Source organism: Dioszegia hungarica (genome assembly GCF_025882075.1).
Source record: "Dioszegia hungarica strain PDD-24b-2 chromosome Unknown MKK02contig_6, whole genome shotgun sequence".
Lineage (NCBI taxonomy): Eukaryota > Fungi > Basidiomycota > Tremellomycetes > Tremellales > Bulleribasidiaceae > Dioszegia > Dioszegia hungarica.
The window spans coordinates 2,158,232-2,182,231 of record NW_026515768.1 but is presented as its reverse complement, the minus strand read 5'-3'; the positions used below and the strand labels follow the sequence as shown (position 1 = coordinate 2,182,231).

General features: G+C 56.8%; 10 protein-coding genes across 10 annotated transcripts; 6 read left to right on the top strand and 4 right to left on the bottom strand.

The window, feature by feature from the left end:
- Nucleotides 1-11: 11 nt before the first annotated feature.
- On the bottom strand, nt 12-1,622 carry MKK02DRAFT_43015 (ribonuclease H2, subunit C; the record flags this gene model as incomplete). Its single annotated transcript, XM_053092244.1, has 2 exons — nt 12-77; nt 123-1,622. 2 exons carry the CDS (start codon nt 1,620-1,622, stop codon nt 12-14), a joined length of 1,566 nt encoding a protein of 521 aa, XP_052948393.1.
- A 327-nt stretch (nt 1,623-1,949) lies between these two features.
- On the bottom strand, nt 1,950-2,751 carry MKK02DRAFT_43014 (uncharacterized protein; the record flags this gene model as incomplete). The annotated part of the gene is made up of 3 exons (XM_053092243.1): nt 1,950-2,169; nt 2,247-2,394; nt 2,643-2,751. The coding sequence occupies 3 exons, from the start codon at nt 2,749-2,751 to the stop codon at nt 1,950-1,952; spliced, it is 477 nt and encodes a 158-aa protein (XP_052948392.1).
- Nucleotides 2,752-3,021: 270 nt separating this feature from the next.
- MKK02DRAFT_43013 (L-lactate dehydrogenase) lies at nt 3,022-5,178 on the top strand (the record flags this gene model as incomplete). The annotated part of the gene is made up of 9 exons (XM_053092242.1): nt 3,022-3,189; nt 3,235-3,419; nt 3,470-3,773; nt 3,820-3,889; nt 3,937-4,069; nt 4,115-4,193; nt 4,239-4,558; nt 4,604-5,040; nt 5,087-5,178. 9 exons carry the CDS (start codon nt 3,022-3,024, stop codon nt 5,176-5,178), a joined length of 1,788 nt encoding a protein of 595 aa, XP_052948391.1.
- A 1,266-nt stretch (nt 5,179-6,444) lies between these two features.
- MKK02DRAFT_43012 (glycoside hydrolase family 18 protein) lies at nt 6,445-7,933 on the top strand (the record flags this gene model as incomplete). The annotated part of the gene is made up of 7 exons (XM_053092241.1): nt 6,445-6,739; nt 6,798-7,013; nt 7,067-7,213; nt 7,300-7,499; nt 7,560-7,690; nt 7,736-7,826; nt 7,871-7,933. The coding sequence occupies 7 exons, from the start codon at nt 6,445-6,447 to the stop codon at nt 7,931-7,933; spliced, it is 1,143 nt and encodes a 380-aa protein (XP_052948390.1).
- Nucleotides 7,934-8,283: 350 nt separating this feature from the next.
- Nucleotides 8,284-11,036, top strand: MKK02DRAFT_43011 (uncharacterized protein; the record flags this gene model as incomplete). The annotated part of the gene is made up of 7 exons (XM_053092240.1): nt 8,284-8,980; nt 9,025-9,251; nt 9,286-9,405; nt 9,452-9,523; nt 9,576-9,952; nt 9,999-10,881; nt 10,926-11,036. The coding sequence occupies 7 exons, from the start codon at nt 8,284-8,286 to the stop codon at nt 11,034-11,036; spliced, it is 2,487 nt and encodes an 828-aa protein (XP_052948389.1).
- A 61-nt stretch (nt 11,037-11,097) lies between these two features.
- Nucleotides 11,098-13,093, bottom strand: MKK02DRAFT_32018 (uncharacterized protein; the record flags this gene model as incomplete). Its single annotated transcript, XM_053088425.1, has 4 exons — nt 11,098-12,295; nt 12,337-12,454; nt 12,506-12,704; nt 12,749-13,093. The coding sequence occupies 4 exons, from the start codon at nt 13,091-13,093 to the stop codon at nt 11,098-11,100; spliced, it is 1,860 nt and encodes a 619-aa protein (XP_052948388.1).
- Nucleotides 13,094-14,156: 1,063 nt separating this feature from the next.
- Nucleotides 14,157-16,284, top strand: MKK02DRAFT_43009 (putative inorganic phosphate transporter; the record flags this gene model as incomplete). Its single annotated transcript, XM_053092239.1, has 10 exons — nt 14,157-14,342; nt 14,396-14,420; nt 14,468-14,640; nt 14,688-14,880; nt 14,932-15,341; nt 15,385-15,640; nt 15,691-15,779; nt 15,846-15,974; nt 16,028-16,076; nt 16,124-16,284. 10 exons carry the CDS (start codon nt 14,157-14,159, stop codon nt 16,282-16,284), a joined length of 1,671 nt encoding a protein of 556 aa, XP_052948387.1.
- A 1,103-nt stretch (nt 16,285-17,387) lies between these two features.
- MKK02DRAFT_23186 (uncharacterized protein) lies at nt 17,388-17,954 on the bottom strand (the record flags this gene model as incomplete). The annotated part of the gene is made up of 1 exon (XM_053086685.1): nt 17,388-17,954. A coding segment is annotated over one exon (567 nt), but the record flags the coding sequence as incomplete, so codon positions are not given.
- Nucleotides 17,955-18,219: 265 nt separating this feature from the next.
- MKK02DRAFT_43007 (putative t-SNARE) lies at nt 18,220-19,352 on the top strand (the record flags this gene model as incomplete). The annotated part of the gene is made up of 7 exons (XM_053092238.1): nt 18,220-18,283; nt 18,336-18,474; nt 18,521-18,611; nt 18,655-18,893; nt 18,945-19,090; nt 19,140-19,294; nt 19,341-19,352. The coding sequence occupies 7 exons, from the start codon at nt 18,220-18,222 to the stop codon at nt 19,350-19,352; spliced, it is 846 nt and encodes a 281-aa protein (XP_052948385.1).
- Nucleotides 19,353-21,083: 1,731 nt separating this feature from the next.
- Nucleotides 21,084-23,943, top strand: MKK02DRAFT_32015 (uncharacterized protein; the record flags this gene model as incomplete). Its single annotated transcript, XM_053088424.1, has 6 exons — nt 21,084-22,582; nt 22,682-22,698; nt 22,720-22,894; nt 22,976-23,542; nt 23,671-23,883; nt 23,922-23,943. 6 exons carry the CDS (start codon nt 21,084-21,086, stop codon nt 23,941-23,943), a joined length of 2,493 nt encoding a protein of 830 aa, XP_052948384.1.
- Between the last annotated feature and the right edge of the window lie 57 nt (nt 23,944-24,000).

The window sequence follows — 24,000 nt, the reverse complement described above, 5'->3', positions numbered from 1 at the left end:
TCCTACAGGAGTCACTCGTCGTCGTCCTCATCGCCGTCCTCATCCTGGTATTTATCCAGATACACCGGCTCATTCAGCTACATCATCAGCCGAGAACCCTTTCAAAAGTTAGACAGACTCACCATCTCTACCAGCCCCAACCACTCGCCCATCGCTCGAACTACCTCGTCCCCTCCCTCCCCACTCCCTCCGGGCGCCCACCACCCTTCTCGAACTTTCGGCCCATCTTCCTCTTTCACCTCCGCCGCTGCCGACGCTTCTGCACTTGCCAACGCCTCCGCAGTCCCGCTCACCGCTGACTCTGCCTTCGCCGCATCCACCTGCCCCGAAGCATTTGGGGGCTTGTACCCCGCCAGAGGCCCATCTGGCGTCCAGAGCGTTATAGCATCAAAAGACGAAACCGGCCGTAAGACGCGAATAGGACCAGAGATGTCCAGGGAGGACGAGAGGTCCTGCTCCATCGCCCGAGTAGGTTGAAATGGCTCTTTCTCGATTTTGGGCGTTTCGGGGCTGGGAGCCGCTGATAGGACTGGGAAAGTAGGCGGGTCATTCTCCGTAGCAGGCGAGGGGATCATCCCTTCCTCCACCAACACCTCCTTCAGTTCGTCCACCCCTGATCCGCCCGGTGATGCTACAGCCGGATCCGTCTCGTCCTGCTCGACCAGCACCTCTGCGCCTGGTGTGCCCGGGATCACATAATCCGCCTTGTTCTTCTTCCGCCGCAAGTGCGCCGGAGGGGGAGGGAGGGGCTCCTTAAGTGGCGTAGCTTCTTGGAGGGTAATCGCAGGTAGATGGGCTTTCCGGGATGAGGGTGGTATAGGGGTGCGGGGGAGGGCGAGCCGGGGGGACTGGCGGGTTGGGGTGGATATGAGGGAGGAGCGGGGGCGTTTGGAGGGTGTGCCGTAGGTCAAAGTAGGCAGGACAGGTACATCCCCATCTAGCGTAGGCGTGATCTGCGATGAGGGACTTTCGATGTCAACCTGAGAGTCCAGCTCGGCCCCGCCGGCCTCGTCCTCATCGTCCGAGTCCAGCCTGTATCGCTTCTTCCCCGTCTTGACGGCCCCTCTCTTGGGTCTGGCGAGCGCCACCTGCCCCGCACCTTTCACGCGCTGCTTGAGCCTCTCGAACCCGTTCGACCGAGTCGATCGGCGCATCTCTGTCCCATCCTCACCTTCTCCCTCATCCACCACCGTGGTCGCCGCCGAGGTACTCCCTCCCCCCACAGAAGCGCTCGATGCCGCAGGCGTCAACGGCCACTTTCCCTTCCTTGCCCTCCCTCTAATTTCCCCTTCATCCTCTACCGGCTCCTGCGATGAGGCGGAGGAATACTTGACAACATCAGGCCTGTCTGCAGCGATCACAATCCCCCTGTACCCCCTCGGAACAGGCACAGACTGGCCTGCAATCTGTCTTCCGCGAAACGCTGCAATGGGCGTGCCTGTGGGTATACCGGGAGTACCTGAAGGTGCGGGACGAGGGCGGAAGAAGGTCGATAAGGGCGCGGAGGGGGTGGTGTATGGTTTGGAAGTTAGGCCGAGGGAGAAGGGGAGGAGGTTGAGAGAGGGGCTCGAGGGGAGGGGGGAAGCTGAGGGGATAGGGGCGAGAATGAAGGTTGGTGACATCGCGAGCACTAAGTAGCGGTGTGAGGGGAGTTATGAGATGGTGAGGGAGGAGATCGATGGACAGTGGAGAGATAGTTACAGTAGGAGCAGTTTTGCCAAAACGCGTCCAGTCGCGTCGCTCAAGCGCTCAAGATCGGACGCGTCGGTATCCGTGCGAAGTGCTCTACGAACGTGGGCCGTGGGGTGTCTGCAGCAAGTAAGGCCTGGCCCCTGGGCTCGTGACTGCTTCCCTGCCAAACTCGCAATGCATGGTCGCGAAAAGTGATGGGGCCAGGAGAGCAGGAGCCATGTCAGTCATCAAGCCCGAAGAGTGAAAGAATTGGTATATCAAGGCTGCTCTGCTGGTGAGATACCCTCGCTCTCCATGAATGCTCTGAAAGCTGTCTCCATCGCCCCTCCCTTCAGTGCTTTCTTGGCAGGCCCCTTGGCTACCTTGCCCTCATTTGATGCTGAGTCTCCAGCTTGTAGGTCGGAACCCCACTGGCTGATCTTGCCCAGAGCATCGGTAAGAGAGAACCAGCTTCTTTGCCGTTCGTCTTGCTCCGGCCTAATCCAGTCAGCTACCCCTCCCCGTACGGGTTGAGACGGCGATAGTGTAGATGCTTTGAAGTGGAAGAAGCTCACCAGTCCGGCGTCCCATCCACCGCTACTTCGCTCGTCCGTATCACGTGAATATGCCACACACTCGGGCGCTTAGTAGCTCCAGGCTCCATGGCGATCATCATCAGGCGCTCGTCATCCGTCGGAGCAGCGATATCCCTAGGCGATCCGGCTACATCGTCAGTGACCGGACGCCCACCCCGGCCGGGACACCCATCGTAATTAGGACACACCTTCTTCCCATGCTTCCCTCACTGCCGCCTGTCCCGAAGTTTCGCCCTTCTCCACGCCACCTTTAGGTACTGGTCAGTAGATGGACGAATGCAGATTACGATGGTCAGAATTCATGAAGGGGGTAGAGAAGCCTTGATCAGCTTGTGCTCGTAATGACAAGCAGGACAGGTGGATCGGATCCCTCACATATCCAAAGATTTGGGTGCTTCCGGCTGGTGACCATCAGGACTCGTGCGGTCTGGGAGTCGAAGATGATAGCCACGGCTACATTCCGAGGCGATTTGTCGTTTCCCATCTTGCGGTCAGGTGTATGCCAGAAGGTCGGATTGAACAGAGCTGTGTCTGCGCCCAGCGGCAAGCTCTTCACATCGTTACCCCGCATCAGAAGCGGGGTACGTTGCGGAGCTCCGCCGGCCCAAGTAGAGTATCTTCCGAAGTCCGGGCCGCGGCGGTTAGCCAAGCGACCAAGAACAGCGCAGGCGATACAATTCACATCTCTCACAGTACTCTGACCTCTGTATATACGCCAGCTCCTACCGCAGCATCCGGGACTGACACCAGAGAAATGAGTCTACGCCAGCTCACCATACGTGCCCCGCAAGCGAGCCGCTCGGTCGGTCGAGTGAGCCGGATACCGCATGTCCGGCAGAGAGCCACGAGCTCGCATGCTGGAGCGTCCACCAGATCCCCACTCCCGCTACTCGTAGCAGCTGGAGTCGTCACGGGATTATCCGTGAGTCAGATGTCTCGTGGAGAGGTGGCGCAGTCTGATGTACAGGCATACCTCTTGTCCAACCAGATCAGGCTGGAAGAAGCAAATACCCCGGTCGATTCCGGCCACACTGGCAAGCCAGCTAAAGGGGCCAAGAGAGGAAACCAAGGTCCGATGGTCAAGATCAAGGATGTGCTGGACAAGAAGAACAGTGATGATGTTTGGGTAGTCATCAAGGGGGAAGTATACGAGTACGTCCGCTTCCGCGTCAAGTAAGACGCAGTACAAGCTGACAGCTCAGCGTAACGGAATGGGTACATGACCACCCAGGCGGACCCGAGATCATCCTCAACAACAAGTCCAAGGACGTCACACACATCTTCAACCCTCGACACCCTTCCGATCAGCTCGAAGGCGAGAATTTGCCGACGACGGTGCATCATCTGGGGATGCTGCAGACTGAGGGGGCGAGCGAGGAGGACAAGGAGGCGCTGATGCTGAAAGTCAGCAAGGATGAGGAGGACGATGAAGAACGGGTGAGAAAAGCGCGGGAGAAGATGGAGGAGACGGGTCTGGGGGTCATCGTGAACATGAAGGACTTTGAGGTAGGTGCTCCGCCTCGCCATCGGGAGTAGAGCTGACTTGGTATAGAAATTCGCGGAGCCTATGCTGAGCAAGGTGGCTTGGGCTTACTATGCCTCTGCAGCGGACGATGAGATCAGTAGGTCCCCCAAGCAGAAGGTCGCGAGGGCAGAGCTAAGGGATCAGCCAAGAACTCCAACGCGAGCGCATATCAGAACGTTACTTTCCGGCCTCGGATATTGCAACGAGTAGCCAAGGCGGACTGTACCACCACGATCATGGGCAAGGAGTCTGCACTTCCTCTGTTTATCTCTCCAGCGTGAGTCGTGTCCTGTTGGGGTTGAGGGACTTGCTAACGATGCAGCGCGATGGCCAAGCTCGGGCACCCCGATGGCGAGATCAACTTGACCAAAGGCGCCGCCAACACCGGTATCATCCAATGCGTACGTCAAGTCCGAGCTCCGCACTTCATCTGAGCTCATGATCAGATCTCCTCAAACGCGTCCTGCTCAGTCGAAGAGATCAACGCCGCCCGCGCGCCCGGCCAACCCCTCTTCTTCCAGCTCTACGTCAACCGCAAGCGCGAAGTCGCCGCCGAATTGATCAAGAAGGTCGATCGGCTGGGTATGGACGCTATCATGATGACTGGAGATGCACCTGTCGGTGGCAAGCGAGAGCGGGATTTACGGCTTAAGGGCGAGTTTGAGGGTCCAGCTGGCGGGGTGTCTGAAAAGAGCGGGGAAACGCAGGGTGTCAGCCAGGCTATGTTCGCGGGTGTGGATCCTGATTTGCACTGGGACGACATTCCGTGAGCTTCTATTTGGAATTACAGGGGACTGAGCTGAAAACGCAGATGGGTCAGATCGCTCACGGACACACCTATCATCATCAAGGGTGTCCAGACCGTCGAGGACGCCTTGCTTGCATACGAACGAGGCGCGGACGGTATCTTGATCTCGAACCACGGCGGTCGACAGCTCGATACGACCCGACCATGCCTCGACGTACTGCTCGAAATCCGCAAACATGCCCCTCAGCTCCTCAGGCCCGAGTTCCGCGGGGACACTGGTCTCAATCCCGAATCACTGAAGAACCTGGCGCAGGTAGTCCCACCCTCCAGGCCGGGAAAGATGGAGCGGCCGTTCGAAGTGTATATCGATGGCGGGATCAATAGGGGGACGGATGTCGTCAAGGCACTGTGCCTGGGTGCGAATGCGGTAGGAGTGGGGAGGGGCTTCTTGTTTGCTCAGAGTGTGGCAGGGGTGGAAGGTGTAGAGCACGCTGTTGGCAGTGAGTGCAGCCTTGCTTTAGGACGGGACAGAACTGATCATTACAGTTCTGCAATCGGAGATACTGCTGACGCTGCGTCTACTTGGGGTCAACAAGCTGTCTGAGCTGAGACCAAGCATGGTGGAGGTCAAATCATAGGGGCGGAAGCTTGGCAGGCTGTACATCTGGCAGTATGTAGCTTATATCATACGAGGCGACGAGCCTTGTGCTGACTGATATTAACGTCGATTGGCGATTTATACATTGACCGGACTGATCAGCCGTTAAAGTACTGATCGCCTGCATGACTCGGTCATTGACCAATCTTCGGATAGACATGAAGGGCAGCGATCAGGCTGAAGGGGGCTCTGTTCTAATGACAGCGATTCGTTCCGGAAAGGGGCGCTCACCACTCATTCTGCGACGATATGAAACACCGTCAATGGAGATCATCGCCTTTCGGCAAAGCTACCCCGTGTATCGGCTACCTCGAAACGCCCTTCAAGTGGCACTTAGCGGTATCACCAGCAGCGTCCTTCGAGCTTTGGGCCCTTCGACCCCTGCAATAAGGACAAAGGCATACCTGACAAATGAATATCGAGTGAGCTGTCTGGTATCCGTGATTGCGAGCGAGCTGCGTATCCACATGTAAACCTACGGACAGCTGTCCATCTGATCGATCCGCATCGAGCTCAAGCCAAATACCAAGACGAAGCACATACAGATGACAGTCTGAGCCCTCAAGATCCATCAAGACACCTCACCATTGATCACCTTGTGCATCTAACAAGAGCTGCTAGTCAGCTACACCGACTCACTCCAGCGCCTCATTGCTACGTTCTCACCTCAAGCGACAAGCCCAAGACATAGTATCATGCTCGGCCTCAAGACAGCCTTCGCGGCCGCATTGCTCTTCGTTGCGATTGGCGGGAAAGCCAGCTTGGCCGGCAGTGGCGAAGACTCAATCCCTAGGAGACACCGCCTGATCAGTGAGAGACAGCAAGCTGGCGCCTGTATACACGGCGCTTGGAGCTGTGCGGGTCAGGTTCTGAATCGTAAGCATTATGTTTGACAGGTCACCCAGCCGCTGACCCGATCATAGGCTGCGTGTTCGACAAGATCGTCAAAATCGCCGACTGTACGACGGGTACTGTGTGCACGTGAGTCATCGTCAAGATCTCATTAAGCCAGACTGCAGCCTTGAACTGAGCTGATATGTATACAGCGCGACAGGCAGTGCAGTTGGCTGTTTCTGGGCAGCCCAGGGCTCGGGACCGGCGTGAGTCCATGCTTTAGCTTCTCCTACCGGCATCCCGTGGTCACTGGTAAAAAGGCTGATTCTATATCAGACCACCTGCACCAGTCGCTATACCCGCCAACACGCCACCCGGTCCAACCTCATCTCTGCCGCCTGCTCAGCCCAGCATGCCATCTAAGAATCCGCCGGTCGGTCCCAACCCCCAACAGGGCAATGTAGAGGATCCAAACGCCCAGCCTGCGGGAGGTCGACCGACGACAACCATTCTGCCCGGTCCTGTTGCTCCGGGACCTACCACAACAATCATTCCTCCTGTTGGCGGCGTGAGTTCCGTCGTGTTGCCGTCCAGCTCGAGTGCAGGGACTGGAGGGGACACGGCTCCTCCTGTAACGAACCTCACAGGGGTTGGTGCGCCTCCTACTGGAAACTACAAGGCGCCGCACTGGGTCATGTACACCGACTGTGAGCTTGACTCCCGCTTTGAACGCTTCTTCGCTTCAGTCTGCGCTAATGCAGACAGTGTCATCTTTGCCCAAAGATTCGAAAATATTTCCCTCGGCCGCGCAGCTGAAGGGAGTCAACCGTTTCATCTTGTGCTTTTGGGTGACTGAAAATGGCGGTGCTTTTGATAATCTGCTGGTATGGAAAGAGTATCCCCGCGAGAAGCGGAGGAAGATTTTAGATGAGTATCACGCCGCCGGCATCGCTTTGATGATGGCTTATGGAGGAGATACTGGTGAGCCGATGGGCACGACTCGGACAGGACACTCAGCTGACCGCGTTTCTCAGAGGCCCCCGTAACCAGGGTCACTGATCCTGTCAAGACCGCGACGGATATCGCTGCGTACGTCAAGGAGTACGAACTCGACGGAGTCGACGTCAACTATGAAGAGCTCAGGGCATTTTCACTGGGAACCGCGGAAGCTTGGGTGATCAGTGAGTTCTTGAAGTGTCGCACAAAAGAGCGCTCAGTCTCGCGACTCATCAGCTCCATCGACGGCGAGCCGTGCTCACGAGACCAGGCTTCCACAAGACACTTCGCTCGCTCCTCCCAAGGTCGTACCTGATCTCCCATGCTCCTGTCGCGCCGTGGTTTACTACATCACCAAGTTGGCCCGGAGGGGGCTATCTTACCGTCGACAAAGCGGTAGGAGAAGGAATCGACTGGTACAACATACAATTCTACAACCAGCAAGACAAAAATCGCTATGACACGTGCGACGTGAGCTCCTTTCGCTCTTCTGGAGCCTGACACACAATGAGAGAGCGCTGACAGTCATAGAGCTTATTTAACGCCGCCACAGACTGGGGAGCGGGGTCGGCCGTGTTTGAGATACACACCAAAGGTGGAATTTCTCTTGACAAGCTTGTTGTCGGGAAGCCGATGTCTGCCAAATATCAGATCTCATCAGGGTGAGTGTACTTGGCTTCCTTGACTTGGTGAATGCTAACCGTAAGTCTCATGGATTTTGCTACCCTGGGGAGCTGTGTCAAAGCAGCCAAGGCGAAGCAGTGGACGGGCGGTGTGATGCTGTGGCAAATGGACCCGGTATGTTTCTGTCATCAACTATCGTAAATCCGGCTGAGATGTAGGCCGATCTACCTGCGATAACGACCACCTTTACTGCGATCAGGGGGGACTCTTGGCCAGTATAGCTCGGCGCCCAAGTATCTAAGATGGGTGCAAAGGATATGCGATCAGGCCGGCCAAGGACGCGATCGTGGTATGTATGATATTTCTTGAACCATGCTGCCTCTATCTGTCTCTTCTTCACATCCTTAGGGGTATGGCGAAGAAACACGCCATGCCACAGTACTGGACGTGGACCTCCCCACCCCGCAACTAGTACTGCGGCGCACAATCTAGACGCACGGTCCTGGGTGGCAAAGAACGGAGTAGTCTGGATCTCCGATATCCAGTCAGGCACGGTACGGCGTGAATTTCCGAGCAGATCGTGTGCAGATCAGATTTACTTTCAGTCTTGAGCCTTATCACCTTGATCACCATGTCCACCATCCTACCAACCAGCTCTCGAGCAGCCGCCATCGGTGTCCGGGCAGTTAGGCAATATGCTGCCGCCGCGCTCAAGCCCGCGCCGGAGGGAGAAGCGTCATCCTCTGCTGAAGCTGGTCCTTCTCGCCCTAAGCCTCCACCCACCCCGCCACAAACAAATACGCGGCGCCCGGCTTACAGCCCCCGGCTACCAATCAGCGACACTGGCGATCTACATGCCACCACTCAGACCGCAAGCTACCAGCGGGGCAAGCTGCCAACATCGCTGAGGGGGATGGCACGCCAGGCGGCGGTCCGCAAGGCTGAAGCCTTCGCCAAGGCACTCAAAGCCGCGGCACCGCCGGAAACGGTGATCGACCACGGACAAATCACCAACTCTCCCTCTGCACTCAAAACACCGATTAGACTGCTCTCCAAGGATGAGCCGACGCTGGCAGACCTCCTCGAGCGGAAGCCAGCTCCTCCCCGATACGCCAGGGATGAGCCAGCGTACGCTAGGAGCTACCAGGAGGTGTATCAGAGCATCGATGATGCGTTTATCAGGGATCAGCTGGCGCCGATGGTGAAGCAGATGGGGATAACGATGAAGGCCAGGTCGGCGAAGCGGAAGATGATCCCGAAGATCTTGTCGGAATTCGGGTGGGATCCCCCAGTCTATCTTGGTGGAGATGGACCTGCTGCGAATCGAGGTTAGTCCATTTCCTGTTCTTGGGAACTGAGCTGATTAGTGCAGATTTTCATATGGAGGAGTCAGACCTCTTTCTTCTGCTAAAGGAAGAGGGAGTTCTTTCACCTCTGCTGCGGAAACGAAATCCCCTCTCATTCACCCTCGTGGAGCATCCCAACAACACGAAGCAGAATAAGGGAGAGATGTCCGGACCACGTTGGACGATACTACGAGCGACGGGGGACGAGAAGAGTCTTGATTACTTGGCTGGGATTCTGAGATCGCGCCGAGCTGTAAGCACGTTGTGATTCTCCGCTGACGAGATAGATCAAACATACCCAGACCTTCGATACCAGCGAGCTCGGCGGCTATCACCCCTCCAGTACGCTTATGCGGGCCATCCCGAGCGCCTACGGCTGTCACATCGAGATGACTGGGAAACACACAGTGAGTATTACGGCTTGAGACCAGCCGCATGTAGCTGACCTTGTAGATACGGCTGACAAGTGCGCACCCCGCAACAAACAAGAGGGTGTTCCGCCTACTCGCTCAGGCTGCTTCACGAGTGGGTCCAATCTCGGCCACCAGGAATGCCGAGGCCATGTCTGATTGAGCAGGTCAACCCCCTCCCATCTGCTCACATCAACGCCACAATACTCCCGGGTCAAGCACCTTTCGCCGACGGCTCCACCTCAGGCAAGGGCCTGTTGACGCTGAGCCCATTCCAGACTTCACCTCGGGACCAGCTTCCATGGCACATCTCGTCCAACATCGAGGGGTGGCATCTGGCTCGATTACGGAGGACAGTAGTGTGGGATGCGAAATCGCACAGGTCCGGTGAGATACATCGCGAGGAGAAGCTACAGGAGACCAAGGTGTGGCTGAAGGCGGAAGATGCGGTGGAGTTGGGGTCGCTGGGCGAGGTGGTACGCAACAGCACGGAGAGTGTAGAGAGGGATGCAAATCCAGCGGCGGAGTCATCTGTCCTGCTCACGTGAGTAGCTTGATCACTGTAGCATGCACTGCAGCTGACGAGATAGCTTCGGACACCTTGTCACGCGTGTTCGAGATCCTCTCACCGTCGCTCTGTACTCTGGTACACCAGGCTCGTCAACTTTCAATCGTCATCCCTCCCTCCCCAACTCCCAATTCGTACAATTCCTTCCGAACGCCCCACCCGCAATGATCCACTATCCTATCGAGACCACAACCAAGCGCATACGGCGATTACGCTACCGGTGTATCGACTCGGGCACCGAGGTGGCGATGAACCGGCATCTCGTATTCACCTGGCAATACCCGGCCAAGCCGGACGCAGCAATGAAGGATGAATTGGATTCGCAGAAAGCATGGATGGATGAGCTCAACGCGATGATGGACAAGGCCGAGGCGGACGTGGAGGACGATGCGGATGACCAGACGGAGACGGAAGGAGAAGAGCAGAGCCGGGAGCGGATCCACGTCAAGGAGGACGCCGACATCCAAGCCGATCTCGATTCGGAGATGGCGCTCGACCAGACACCCCTAGAGGGTGACATACCCTACGAACTCAAGAACCCCATCACCGCAGACATCCACACCCTCTCCACTGCCAATCTCCGCCTCCCTGACCGTCCCATCGATGTCCACTTTGCAGCCCGGTCCATCGCGCAAATCCCGGTCCAACACCTCGCCTTCAGTCTCTCGGGCGTACGCGAGTTCTTCCGCTACCTCCACAAGATCGAGAGAGGGGAGAAGTTCCCCATGCGCCCGCCGCCCTCGGAGATCACGTATGAGGTTGAAGGCAGACCGCACCGGTTCCTGCTATTGCTGGATGAGGAGTGCGAGGTTGGGGAGGTGGACAAGGGGGATGGGGTGGTACTGAGGACTGTCAAGAGCTTTGAGCCGAATGTCGTTTGGTCCAAGCCGAATGTTCACACCGAGGTGAGCACAGCCTTCCTTGATAAGGAAAGATACTGATGGTATAGCTCGAGTCCAAAAGTCCAGTCTCGGACACCTTTTGGCGGCAGTTCGCAGAGGTCTCGCGAGACGTCCCGGCGGGATCAGCATCGGCATTGAGGGAGATCCCATCCTATTGATGCCGCACATTTTGGTAGGTATAGCTTCTATTGTATGCATCTACTCATATCTGCTCTTCACTCATCTATCGTCCCTCAACGCTCCCGCTATCATGTCTTCGATCGACGACGATCCCCCCTTCTCCACTTCTCTGGGTCCATCCACTCCCATATACTCCATCTGCAAGGTCAAATTGCCCGCGCTATCAACGCTCATCTCGTCCTCCCTCCCAACTTCGTCCAGCGCATCCTCCATGACCTCTCGCCGCCCCCTTCTCCACCCCGGTACCTTCTCCCTCGTTGTCGGCCAAGACTTTGTCCGCGGCCAAGACTGCTGGCTGAGCGGGAGGGGCGCTGCGGGCTGACGGTCGGGCGGGGAAAGCCGTCGGGGATCCTGGTCTGGCGGTGTAAGGTGTTCGGTGGGGAAAGCCTTGACCTGTTTGATGGTTTCGAGGCCCTGGACCAGCTCCAGCTTGTTCCCGTTGGGATTGGTGATACGGATCGAAGCTGCCGACCCAGTCCGAGAGATGGGTTCAGGCGTTGCACTCATCGATCTCCGCTTGTGCGCATCCAGAGGCGGGCGCGAGACCGATGGAGTGCGCATCGTCTCCCTCACCTCCTTCTCCTTGTCCTTCTTCTCTGGCGGGATCCGTATGCCCAGCACCCTCGAATCGATCGTCTGATTCTGCGGCGTCGAACCCTTGTCCCCGCTCTCTATGCTCCGCTCTAGATTCACCGCCGAAAAGTCCGACAGCTTGACGCCTAGTGAAGCTGCCGTCGACCCATGCAGGACGCTCGCGCCAGGAGCGAGCATCCAGAGTGGAACGCGATCGCCGGGCGCTTCGGGGCCGGCGAGGGAATGGGAGGGGGAGCGATGCGCATCAGTGAGGATGCTGAGCGTGGCGACCGGGTCGGAGGGGTAGGTGCGCGGGCTGTACTCTGCTTGTCGGCTCATACTGGGTGATGCGAGCGGGCGGGAGTCGACACTGGCTCGTCGAATGCCGGGGGAGTACTTGGCAGGAGTTGTCATGGAAGAGGAGCTGGAGTATGTGGGGTTGTTGGTGGAATGGGAGCGGTGGGGGGCAGCAGGGTCGGTGCTAGCAGCTGGAGTGGAAGCGTGGGATGCCCCGACAGGCCAGGCGTACATCGATATAGAGATCGCGTGATGTAGGGCTTTCGAGAGGGAGCGGCGTTCTCGGAGCCGGGTCTCGAGTGGGGAAAAGACGTAGATAGGGGGAGTCGAGGTGGTTGCCCAGTCAGCTATGGAGGATGTGTGATTTCTGTGGATCAGCCGGGTATAGTCACATAGTATAATACTCACTCTGTAGCCTTCGACCCTACATATGAGATCACGATGATTCGAGGCGGCGGTTGACACATCTTGGAGATGTGCTGGAAGACCGCTTGGGCTGGAAGTGGGTGAAAGACGCCATTGTCCTCTGCAAGTATCAGCTTGCAGTCCAATACTTTTGGCGGAAATCAGCACTCACGATAGTCCACCTTGATGACAGCATCATGGAGCGTAGAGAAGGGTTGCGGGACCGTCATGTTTCGCCGCCCTCGATCGTCCGTATGATTCAGTGCGCTCAGTTTCTCCTGCCGAGTAGCAGGCAAACCTTGGTCGGGCGTTTGGAAGCGGTACTTCATGTGAAGTATGTGGACGTTCGAGTGCGGATTGGAGCTCATCATCTGAGCAGGTCAGCTCCGACGCTTGACGCTTAGGGCTCACTTACCCTAGCGAAATCCAGTAATCGGATGGTATCATGGAAATCCGTGTTGTCCTTGATCCCATCTGCCCCCTCCTGCGGGCTCCGCATATAGCTCGAAAAGTTGCAGAAGAGGTAGAGCGCATCGCGAGTGGGCAAGTCGGGGGAGAGGGGGCGAGTAAGCTGATGCCGAGCCTGCGCGGAGGGGGAGTGGTCGTTCGACGGGGAGCCAGGCGAATGGAGAGAGTGTCTGATTGAGTTGCCGGGGGAGGGTGGGTGGCTGTATGGGGCAGTCGGGGCGGAGGGCGTGGCGGGCAAGGTGACAGTCACAATTCTGGGGTGAGGTAGGGGGTTGATTGGTTCGGCCTCCATTGTCGCGTGCTACAGGGGAGCGGGAACCAAGTCTCTCCTATGGGTGTAGAACTCGTTCAAAGCAAGCAGCAAGTCCTGCTCTCTGCTACCCCGCGGTGCCTTATGATAGGCTGCTCTGGCTCATCTGTACTTGCGGGGCGGGCTCTTAGTCGGATGTGAGATATCTCGTCAGGGAATCGAGTGAGCAGAAAAGTATAGCCAGACAGCCAGGAGATCCATTCTGCCAGATGTACCCTCACCTTACCGTGCTATGCCTTGCCGACAAAGGAGTGAGCAATCGCGTCAGACATCGCCAAAAGCGCCGACCTGCCTCTTTCTACTCACAGGTAGCACGCGACCCTCGTTCAGCTCCTTTGTCGCAGGGTGGACGACGAAACGAGGGTGCCTTTGAGCAGATCTCGAGCAAGAATGCATTTCGAGGACAAAGCGAGCAGCAGCCAGGAATGGTGAGTGCAGTGTATCGGATCAAGGGATGTCCGACCCTCGGACAGGCGAGCAGTCCGAGGGAGCGGTTCTTCGGATCGGGGGAGAGGCAAAGGGGATGCCGCCGACCGGCCGTATCGATACGCTCGCCGCTCAACAAACGCTTTCTTGTAGAAGCTTGACTCAGCTTGAGTTGTTGAGGATCAAGTTACCGGTCCTCTGGAACGAACGTGCGCTCCGATGCGCGTGCAGCAGCAGCTCGAAGCCGTTCGGCTCGTATAGAAGGCACACGTCGCGGATAAGAAGGGGTGGAGCATCGTCATTCCGAAATCCAAGTCTATTTTGAATCTCGACCAGCGTATTTCGGGATCATCCATCTCGCTCGTCTTCCATATACGTTCAGGCACTTTGGTACACCGCTTCGAATAGAGCTCGTGCCGCTACAGGGCTACACACGAGCGTTCATGTAGCTGCTCACAAACGTGCGTGAGATGGACGAGTAGAAGTCATGGAGGAGGCCTCACGCTTTGGGTATAAGGTGAAGAGAGATGGCGACTCGGATGCTGCTCCTACTCATCCCCCTCTCGCTCCTCTTCATTCCCTCTGACTCTTCCTGACCAGCACCTCGCAATCTCTCACCATGTCTGAGATCGATCAGATGCACGGCTCCAAGGAGCTCGACAACAACCAGATGGTCAACACTGCCGGCGAGCGCAGACGGGCCGCCCTCGCCGAGATCGACGATGCTCCCTTCGGTTGGAGGCAGGTCAAGGTCTGCCTCGTCGCCGGAGTCGGCTTCTTCACTGACGCATACGACATTTTCTCGGTCAGTCGCTGTGGACGGTCGAGTGATTTGTGAGACCTTAGCTGACGGCTCAGATCAACATCGCTGCCCTGGCAATCGGTACATCTTCCCCCTTGTTGACTATGGTGGTCAAGCTCACGATCTAGGCTATGTCTACCACGCACCTACCGGCGCCAACGGTACTGTCGGTGGCGCTAGCACAGCCAACCAAGACCTCGGTATCAAGGTAGCTCACTCGGTCGGTACCCTCTTCGGTCAGCTCTGCTTTGGTTACTTGGCGGACCGGATCGGTCGCAAGAGAATGTACGGTATTGAACTCGTGAGTCCTCATACTCATAGTAGCTTGGGGCCTCAGCTGACATATAGATCATCATCATCATCGGTACTCTTGGTGTCGCCGTCGCTGGCGCCGCTCCCGGTGTTTCCATCTACGGTGTCATCATCATGTGGCGGTTCGTCATGGGTGTGGGAATTGGCGGAGACTATCCCTTGTCTGCGGTCATCACCTCCGAGTTTGCGGCAAAGCGTATCCGGGGTCGCATGATGGCTGCCGTCTTCAGTGAGTCCAATCGTGATATCCTGCCTACTATACCTTGCCGACGGAGTACAGGTGCCCAGGGCTGGGGAAACTTGGCCGCCGGTATCGTCGCTCTCATTGCCATTGTCGCCCTCAAGAACTCGGTCCTGGCCGACAACCCAGCCTACTACGTCTCGGTCGACCAATTCTGGCGGATCGTCATCGGGATGGGTATGGTCCCCGCCGTCATCGCCCTCTACTTCCGTCTGACCATTCCCGAGACCCCGCGGTACACTATGGATGTGGAGCGCAACATCACTCAGGGCGCCAACGATGCCAACCAGTACCTCGCCACCGGGACTTTCAACAAGGACCCGGACGCAGCGGTCGTCGAGCGCGCGGAGATGCCCAAGGCTAGCTGGAAGGACTTTTGCCACCACTTTGGGCAGTGGAAGAATGGGAAGGTGCTGTTCGGGACCGCTTTCTCCTGGTTCGCCCTTGACGTGAGTTTCCTTGTGCCCCATCATCAGCCACGCTGACTTCCAGGTCGCTTTCTACGGTCTCGGTCTGAACTCTTCCACCATCCTCACCACCATCGGCTTCGGAAACTACACCACCGGCGCCGACGTCCAGACCAACATCTACCAGTCAATCTACAACTCCTCCGTCGGCAACATCATCCTTGCCGTCGGCGGTCTCATCCCGGGCTACTACGCCACGATGCTCCTCGTCGACAAGTGGGGACGCAAGCCTATCCAGCTCATGGGTTTTGCCGTGCTTACTGCCATCTTCATCTGCATGGGTGAGTTTATGGTCGGGAAAGCTTAGGTCAAGACAGCAGCTAATGTGCAGGCTTCGGCTACGAGAAGCTGATCGCTTCCAACGAGGGCAAGAAGGCATTCGTCTTCCTGTACTGCTTGGCCAACTTCTTCCAGAATTTCGTGAGTTTTTTGGATTCACTACCCGTTCAACTAAACTTTTGGTGAGTGGCCTAGCTGACATGTCAGGGACCCAACACTACCACCTTCATTGTTCCCGGAGAGGTCTTCCCTACCCGCTATAGGTCCACCGCACACGGCATTTCCGCCGCCTCGGGAAAGCTCGGTGCTATCGTCGCTCAAGTCGGCTTTTCTCGGGTAAGTTCCCTCCACGATCCTACCTTCGTCTGTGCATTGCTAACACTGTCCAGCTCAAGGACATAGGTGGTACGAACGCGTTTATCGGACATATACTCGAGAGTACGTGCTCATTTTCCACTCAGAAAGCACCTCGCTGATTCCCCCAGTCTTCGCCCTCTTCATGTTACTCGGATTTTTCGCCACCCTCCTCATTCCCGAGACAAAGGGTATGTCCCTGGAGGATCTGTCGAACGAGGATCAGTCCGACTTTGTGGGCGGGTCCAAGATCGCCCATGTCAGGGAGGAGAGGAGCAGCGGGAGTCTCTAGGCTCCAGGGGTCGTTGCTAGCGCGGAGTTGACGTAGGTGGAACGTGTCGCGTATAATCACTATAGATGCATGCTTTCGATTCATATCAAGATAAGAGGTCTGTTGTACGCCTCGAGATGTCGTGTGTCCAGTAGGAGGCACTTGTGTTGTCGTATCCAGCTGGGTGAAGGAGTAGCAACGAGAGGGGAGAGAGGGGGAAGGCGGAGAGTGGCAGTGGCGCTTCGCTCTCAGAATCGCTGGGGCGACTGTCGGGCCACTTCGATCTAACGAAGCGCTCGGAGCAGATGATCCATTCATACAGTAGCTGCAGACATTCCAGGGTTGTGAGCAGTGTCTGCAGGAGAAAGTCTGACGCAGGGTGCGAGCAGTATGTGCGGTCTCAGCATGCCGTAATATCTCGGGTGGCGAATGTAGTGCAACACCACATTCCTCAAATCAGCTGACACACGATCAGAGGAACCGGGACTGGCTCCTGCTCAAGGCTACATGTTGAGCCTGGACCTGACGCGGAACAGGTCGGGCCGCCTTACCCTGGGACAGTGCGTCCAAAGGACGACTGTGAACATGACCGCACGCTTCGATATCCAGCTCGGACACGATTGGCGTATGCGTGCTATAGGTCAAGCGCCCTTATCGTCTAGCCATTACACTGGTATCCAGATTATCAGAAACCCTGCCTGTCAGAGACGGAGATGAGCAGGCTCTGCGACATGAACCACACGAAATCAGTAGCGAGGACGAGCTTAGCGATCAACGTAATCAACAGCGGCATGCCCAATAATACATCACCTCCGAAGTGCCCGTCATGCTGCGTGCTAGATTGCTGTACAGCTAGCTTCAATGCTGCGGTCCACCTTCTGATCGCCTTGAGGATATGTGAGACCAGCTCGAGTGCGACGAGCCGATGCGTGGGCCGAAGGAGAGCCGTGGGTAGGAGAGATCGAGATAGATCCGAGGTGGGCGAGAAGCCTTCTCCGTGGCCCGAAGCGGCTTATCGACCTTTCTATGGGAGTCGGCGGTCGAGTGCTGTGACTGCTCATATGACGCGCATTCGATTATACCTGCAGATGAGCTAAAACCCTTCGGGTCCCTCGGGCTCGGGCTCACTTTGGCATGATCTCCCTCAAATACTCCCTCTCCTTATCCTTCACCGCCCGTTCCGTCTCCCCCGCACTCCCATCCCACTTCCTCCGCTCACTTAGCGAGCCATATACCACCGTATACGGTTCCAGCGTCTCCAGCGCCGTGCTTTCCGGATCCGACGCGAGGGTGACTGTCCCGGGCCCGAAGGTGCAGTAATCGGAGACAGCGATTTGAGACGAGACTTTGCTTTTGGGCTTGAAGGTAATGTGGTTGCCGATAGATGCTGCCTCGACTCCTACATACTTAGCTCTCACTGTGGGGTGCACAATGCTGGCGGTTGAAGGGGACGTACGACAGCCAACCATGAACTGATTCCCCTTCCCAATCCGCATGACCTCTTTCCTCCGATTCAAGATCACCGCGTTCTCCTCCACCACACAGCCCGCATCCATGATGATAGGTCCAGACGCGGCGATGATGGTAGCGCGCGGATGGACGATGCAGCCTTGACTGAGGGTGATTTCTCCGCGCAGGTCAGTATCTTGCGCGATGAGGCAGGTCGAGTGGGCGGTGATTCGCGGCTCGCTGGAGGTCAGCGTGAGCTAAGCAGGAGGAAGGCCGATCTCACAGCTTCGGTGCTGTCATTCTTCTACTACAGTATAGGGTCTGATATGGTAGAGAAGGCCCCCGGGTTTGAGCAGAGGCAGCCTGGGACTGCTTCAAATTTCCCAAAGGGGTAATTCCGCTCAGGCACCCCTTGGCTCGTGTCATCGCCGCCCAGCCAGAGCAGCTCCATTGACTTTACGTTTCTACCTCTTCCCAGCGGCTCACATACTCACCCTTACTATCAGCATGTCCTTCAACGATCTGGAACGGGGCGAATCATCCCAACCGCTGCTCCGGGGCGGACGTCCAGGTGCGCCACTTGACTCCAACGCGTCTCCGGAAGCCATAGCTCACGAACTCAGATGAGGACCGCACGTTCACCTCTTTGAAAGACACCTGCTCCATACAGATCTTCAAGATCCAGAGCAATGTCCAGGGGATCCAGCGGCTGGTAGAGAAGCTGGGTGGAGCAGCTGATGGGCCAAACTTGCGGAGCAGCTTGTACGTGTCCCCTGCCGCTCAAGAGCGGAGCACGGCTCATGACCAGGCACAATCTGACGGATGCGACGAGGGACATGGTCAAGAAGTCCACAGAGGAGGTAAAGAAGCTAGCGGCTTTCCCAGCGGGTGGACCACATGTGCGTGTCATATCAGACGAAGAGACATGAGCTGATTAGTAAGGCTTCACGGAAACCAATCCAGACCAAGCTGTCCCGAGATTTCACGACCGCCATTACGGCGTTTCAGCGGGTCCAGCGACTGTCTGCGGAGAAACAGCGGAGCAATGTCGAGGTGCAGAAGCGGAGGGTGGATCAGATGGTGGAAGAGGCAGAAGGCAGTGGGGGTGTCATGGAGGAAAGAGGGAGTGTGGAGCTGGAGAGGGTGCAGCAGCAGACGCAGATCCAGGCTCAGGCGCCGGGGTGAGTCGTATCTCAGAGGCAGCAGACATGATTGACATTGCTGACATTTAGGGTCACAGCGCAGGAGCTGGACTTCCAGGAGACGCTGATAGCGGAGCGAGAAGCCGAGATCCGGGATATAGAAAGCGGTATCCACGAGCTGAACGATATCTTCCGAGATCTGGGTACGATCGTATCAGAGCAGGGCGGGCTCATAGGTGAGCTCAGACCTGGCGTTCTGGTCGTGGAAAGGTGGCTGATCAGCAGATAATATCGAGAGCAACATCACTTCCGTCGCACAAAATACCTCATCAGCTGCGGAGGAGCTCACGACGGCGCACGAGTATCAGCGGAAAGCCGGGAGACGGATGGTGTGTCTGTTGTTGATCTTGATTGTGGTCATTCTGGTCATCCTTCTGGCTGTAAGTTGGTTTGGGCTTGGTGCGAGGTGGAGGACTGACCCGGTAGATCCTCTCGTGACGATTCCTCGGAGTCGATCTTAGTTGTATATAGCGGCAAAGTTACGCGTCTGGCCACCTGGTGGGAGATCTAGATATGTATGTCATTGATAATGCCTCGACGATCAGCAGGAAGAGAAGGTATCCATGCTCAGAATGATATAGATACAGTGCGGAACTCTAAGTGGTCTCTGGTTATATACAAATCTACACAGGTCTCAAGGCTCATACACTCCAGCTGGAGTAACAGCAGTCCCTCGCGTGCCCTTCCCACCCTTCGTCAGATCGTCCCGCCACCGCCTTCTCCAGCGGCTACATGAAGTGCAGCAACTTGGGCTCGCGCGAAGGGTCATAATGCCGTTTTTCAGCGCAAAGAGCCTCGACGCCAGCAGGTAATGTAGCGGCGCGTTTTGGGTCGAGTCGACCGGTAGAAGCCGGGGTATCATTCGAGCCGCTCGTGCTGGTAGTTTTGGCCATGCCCGTAGAAAGGTGTGTGATGGACTGGAAGGCAGGTTGTGGGCGGGAGAGGGAAAGACCAGAGAAGAAGGGAAGGACAGGGCGGGGTGTGTATTCGGGATAAGGACCTAACGGGATCAGCCAATCGTTTCCCCAGTAGCGTCGCAGGTCTGTATGTCTTGAGACTCACCTCGACTTGGCCCAGCACCACTACTTTCGCTCTTCCGCCTCACAGCCTGCTCATCCGCCTGCCTCCCCCGCCCGATCGCCCCGCTCGATCCCTCAAAAGCTGCGAGGAAGTGCTGAAGCTTGCCGTCGAGGTTATGGCCTAGGAAAGAGGGGGGCGTGCCGGAAGGAGTGAGGATAGGGGAGGAGTCCGCGGACGAGCTGGTCTGTATAGGTTGGGGCGACATATCGAGCAGAGTGAGATGTAGTAAGGGAGATCGAAGGGGTTTTGATTGATGCGTGCACGGGGAGCTGTAACGCGATCAGCAAGGTCCTTTGTGCTCAAGGACTCTTGGAGCACACGTGCGCTGGGTGCCAGCCTCCTAATGACTTTAACAGCAGCGCAGAGCGCCATGACGCACTGCCTAGCCGGATGTCTCAGGCGGACATCTGCAACTCACCTCGGACTGGTTGTGTTTCTCGTGAGACTTGGTAGCGATGGCTTCGATCGACAGGTGTGATGTACGTTTCCAAGGCTGATGTATGGAGCGAATTGCTAGCGTATGTGATGCTGGGACAGTGGGCGTGGAGATGTTAGATGATAGGTGTGAGTTGTGTAGACGATGGTTGGCTGGCTGGCTGGCGGCGGACGACTTGCCGCACCAAAACCTAGAGTCATCGGCGGAGACCCGATGATCGGATCACGGCACCGATAAATCCGAACGGGCGGATAGACGGGACCCGCTTAATCTGATCCCGCGACTGAGGAATGAGGAGTTGAGATAGCCGGGTACTCGCGTACGTCTCTCCTCCCCCTCTCAACGATCAGAGCCATGATCACAATTGCGAAAGACGTCCAGGCTGGATACCCTCCATCGGCTCCCTTTGTCCCGATCGTCAGATCTAAGATGAGGTCAGCTTCCCCTGTGATCGCGATAAGGTTGCTCATCCTTTGAGGTCATGCTCGGCTTGACGCTTCTAATCTGGATACTTCGCGCTTCTCGCGGCGGGCAGACGCCCTAAGAAGGGGCCATTGGCAGTTACCGATACTCCTTAATACTCTACATGAGGACGTCCTACACTTATCCTGACACAACCCTCACCTCGCCACTATATCATTCAAGACCGGATCATGTCGCGATACGACTACAGCACCTCCAACTTGCCGTGCACCACAGACGTGCCGCATGGCTTCGCCACCAACCAGCCGCAACTGCAAGACAGTGGACTAGCGCCGCGACGTGATCGTTATGGTCGCTTCGCACACCCGCCGTTCTACTTACCAGCGCACAGTATTGGCTCGGCCGCTCGACCCACAGATATGGGCGACTCCCACAACGATCAGCCCGTACTCGACATGAGAGATCCCTGGATCCTAGAGGGAACGGAGGCTGCATTGCCATGGATGCGGTCTCCCATTCCAGACTTCTCGAGGCCGCCTTTTGGATCGGCTCCGGAGCAGGCTTCTAATGATGCTGATACAGAGGTGCAGGAGACCGATACTGTCAGGGCGCACGTATCTCCGGGCTCAGCTCTCGGCGATGGGGACTCTGATTGGGACATGAAGGAGGAAAGCGAGAGCGACGAGCCTACAGACCAAGGAAAGAGGCAGGAAGCCGGCACGGCCAAGGGCAAGGGCTCTATCAAGCTTGAGAAGGGCGCCTCGCCTTGCCCAGATACTGAGGACGAGTATTCTGACTGGGGCATGGATACCGATAGCGAGGGCGGCGAGTGTATCGACGGCGAGTACGATCTTGCTTCTTCAGACGACGAGTACATCGACAAACCTCGGCCTGATCGTTCCGCGCCGTCGTGCGCCCCGCACGAACTCAAACACAAGAAGACACCCCGGACAAGACGCTCCTCCGGTCTCGCAGACTCCACAATATCGAAGGATGGCTCACGGCCGGTATCAGTGAGCCAGCGCGGCGGAGGGCATAAAACGCTGCTAAACAATCATGAGCGCAGATACAGGGCACTACTGGATGTCCTGATTGACCGGGGTATAAGGCGTACAAGGGCCATACATAATGACCTCATACCGATTGCCTATCTGAGGGAGCTGGTGAAACGCGTGGCCTCCGCCACTGACGAAAATCGATATCGTGGGCACGTCATTCACAGGACGCTCGCGAGAGATGAGTCCGAAACACCGCAGTACTCTCTCCTGGATAAAACCAGCGTCCCCAGAGACTTCCGCCGGACACTGAGCTTCCATGGTACCCATAGGAAAGCGTACGTGTATACAAGAAGTACAGGCGAGACATCGTCATCCCGAGAATCTCGCGAGTCAAGACGATACGCCTCCGAGGGGAAGCCTCCACCCCTCACTCATAAGGAGAAGAGAAATCGTCATCTACGGAAGGTAGTCGAGGCTTTCAAGATCCTGGAAGCTCGCGGCATACGCTGCACGTCAATGGAGAGTCGCGTGACGGTGAAATTACAGCTGGGCTTTTTGGAGAATCTGATTGATCAGACGAGACCAGGGTCCAATGAGGCGGGAGGAGGCTCGTGGTCTGGATTCGTCATCGATGATCAGGCGAAGAAGAAGGACCCACCGAAGGCCGTGTTATTGGACTGGAGCAGGGACGCTCCGTCGCGTCGGCCGACATATTCCCTATTAGCAGCGCCGTGGGTGAGGTCAATTCTGGAAGCGTGCTCGAAGCGCACGGGGGTGGCGGGAACATGAATGAGCGACAATCGGCTGCTTACCGCATGGCTAGCTAGCAGTTGTCTCCTCGGAGTTGGTCAATGCATGTGATGATCAGGATGCACACAATATGCTGCTCCCGGTATGACAGACGAGGAGACCCGATGCCACCTCAAGAGGCCGGATCACTATGATATGGATTGTCTGCCACTTACCTCCATGACACCCCCGCCCGCTGTGTTCCTGAGAAGCACGGCAAAGGCATCGAGTGTGCTTCTTCCAGCCCGACCTCAGTAGGCGATCCTTTGCCGCAAAGCTTGCCTTGATGTCCCCTGACAGATTGCGTGAATCTTGCTTCTCGAGATCATGTACAGGTGTCATAGAGGAGCCTTCACTTCGTACTCATACTTGGCCAAGTTCCTCCTGGCAATCATAAGATACCGTCGCAACAGAGAAGAAATGCTGACACTTCTGACGGATCGGGATATCGTGCGCACCAAAGCCGTCAACACCACCAACATACCCGCAGAGTACGTCAGGCAATTGGCAAACCTCATGATTGCCACCACTGACGAAGAGCGGTATCGTGGACACGCCATACACATGACGCGCGCTGGTGGCGAAGACTCCATACCGCACTACTCTTTACTGCCTGAAAGAGATATTCCCAGCGCATTCAAGGACACTCAGCCTCTCCGCCGTCGTCGTAGAGGGCCCGGATCGGCATACCAGCCGTTTACAATATCTAGCGGGTTCAACGACGTGCACTCGATCGGGATCGCACCCTCAGCCGCCTATCATGTTACCCAGGTAGAGGCGAGGAACGAGACAGCCACTTGGGCAGAGGTACCTGGGGTCTCATCTGTTCCAAAGCAGCCGCCCCGGCCTTTGGCCAAAAGTCAAAGGCGGAAAGAGAGCCGGCCCTTGGCCCAGTCCCCAGAGTCAAAGGCAGAAAGAGAGAAACCGCCATCTCCGAAAATTAGCAAAGCTGTGCAATATTCTTGAGTTACGAGGAATACGTTCCACGTCTAGAAGTCTCTCGCGTGTGATAACACTGAGCTTTCTCCAGAGTACGGTCGACCAAACGAAGCCGACAGCCCCCGGACCCGGAGCAGGGTCATTCAGGGTCATTCGCTGGATTCGTCATCGATGACCGGGCAAGCAGAAAGAAGGCCTCTAAGGCAGTTCTGCTGGACAGTGACTGGAGAAACGTTCCTGCATCGGGCAGGGCCACCTATTCCCTGCTCGGTGCGGGGTGGATGCAACCATTCCTGGAGGAATCGTGGGTGGAGGACAATGCGGAAGGGTGACACAACGTAGGCTCTGCGCTGTCCTAGCCTAATATTCCTACAGCTACTTGCCCTCTCATCAAGAAAATGGGGGGACAAGGAGAAGGCCA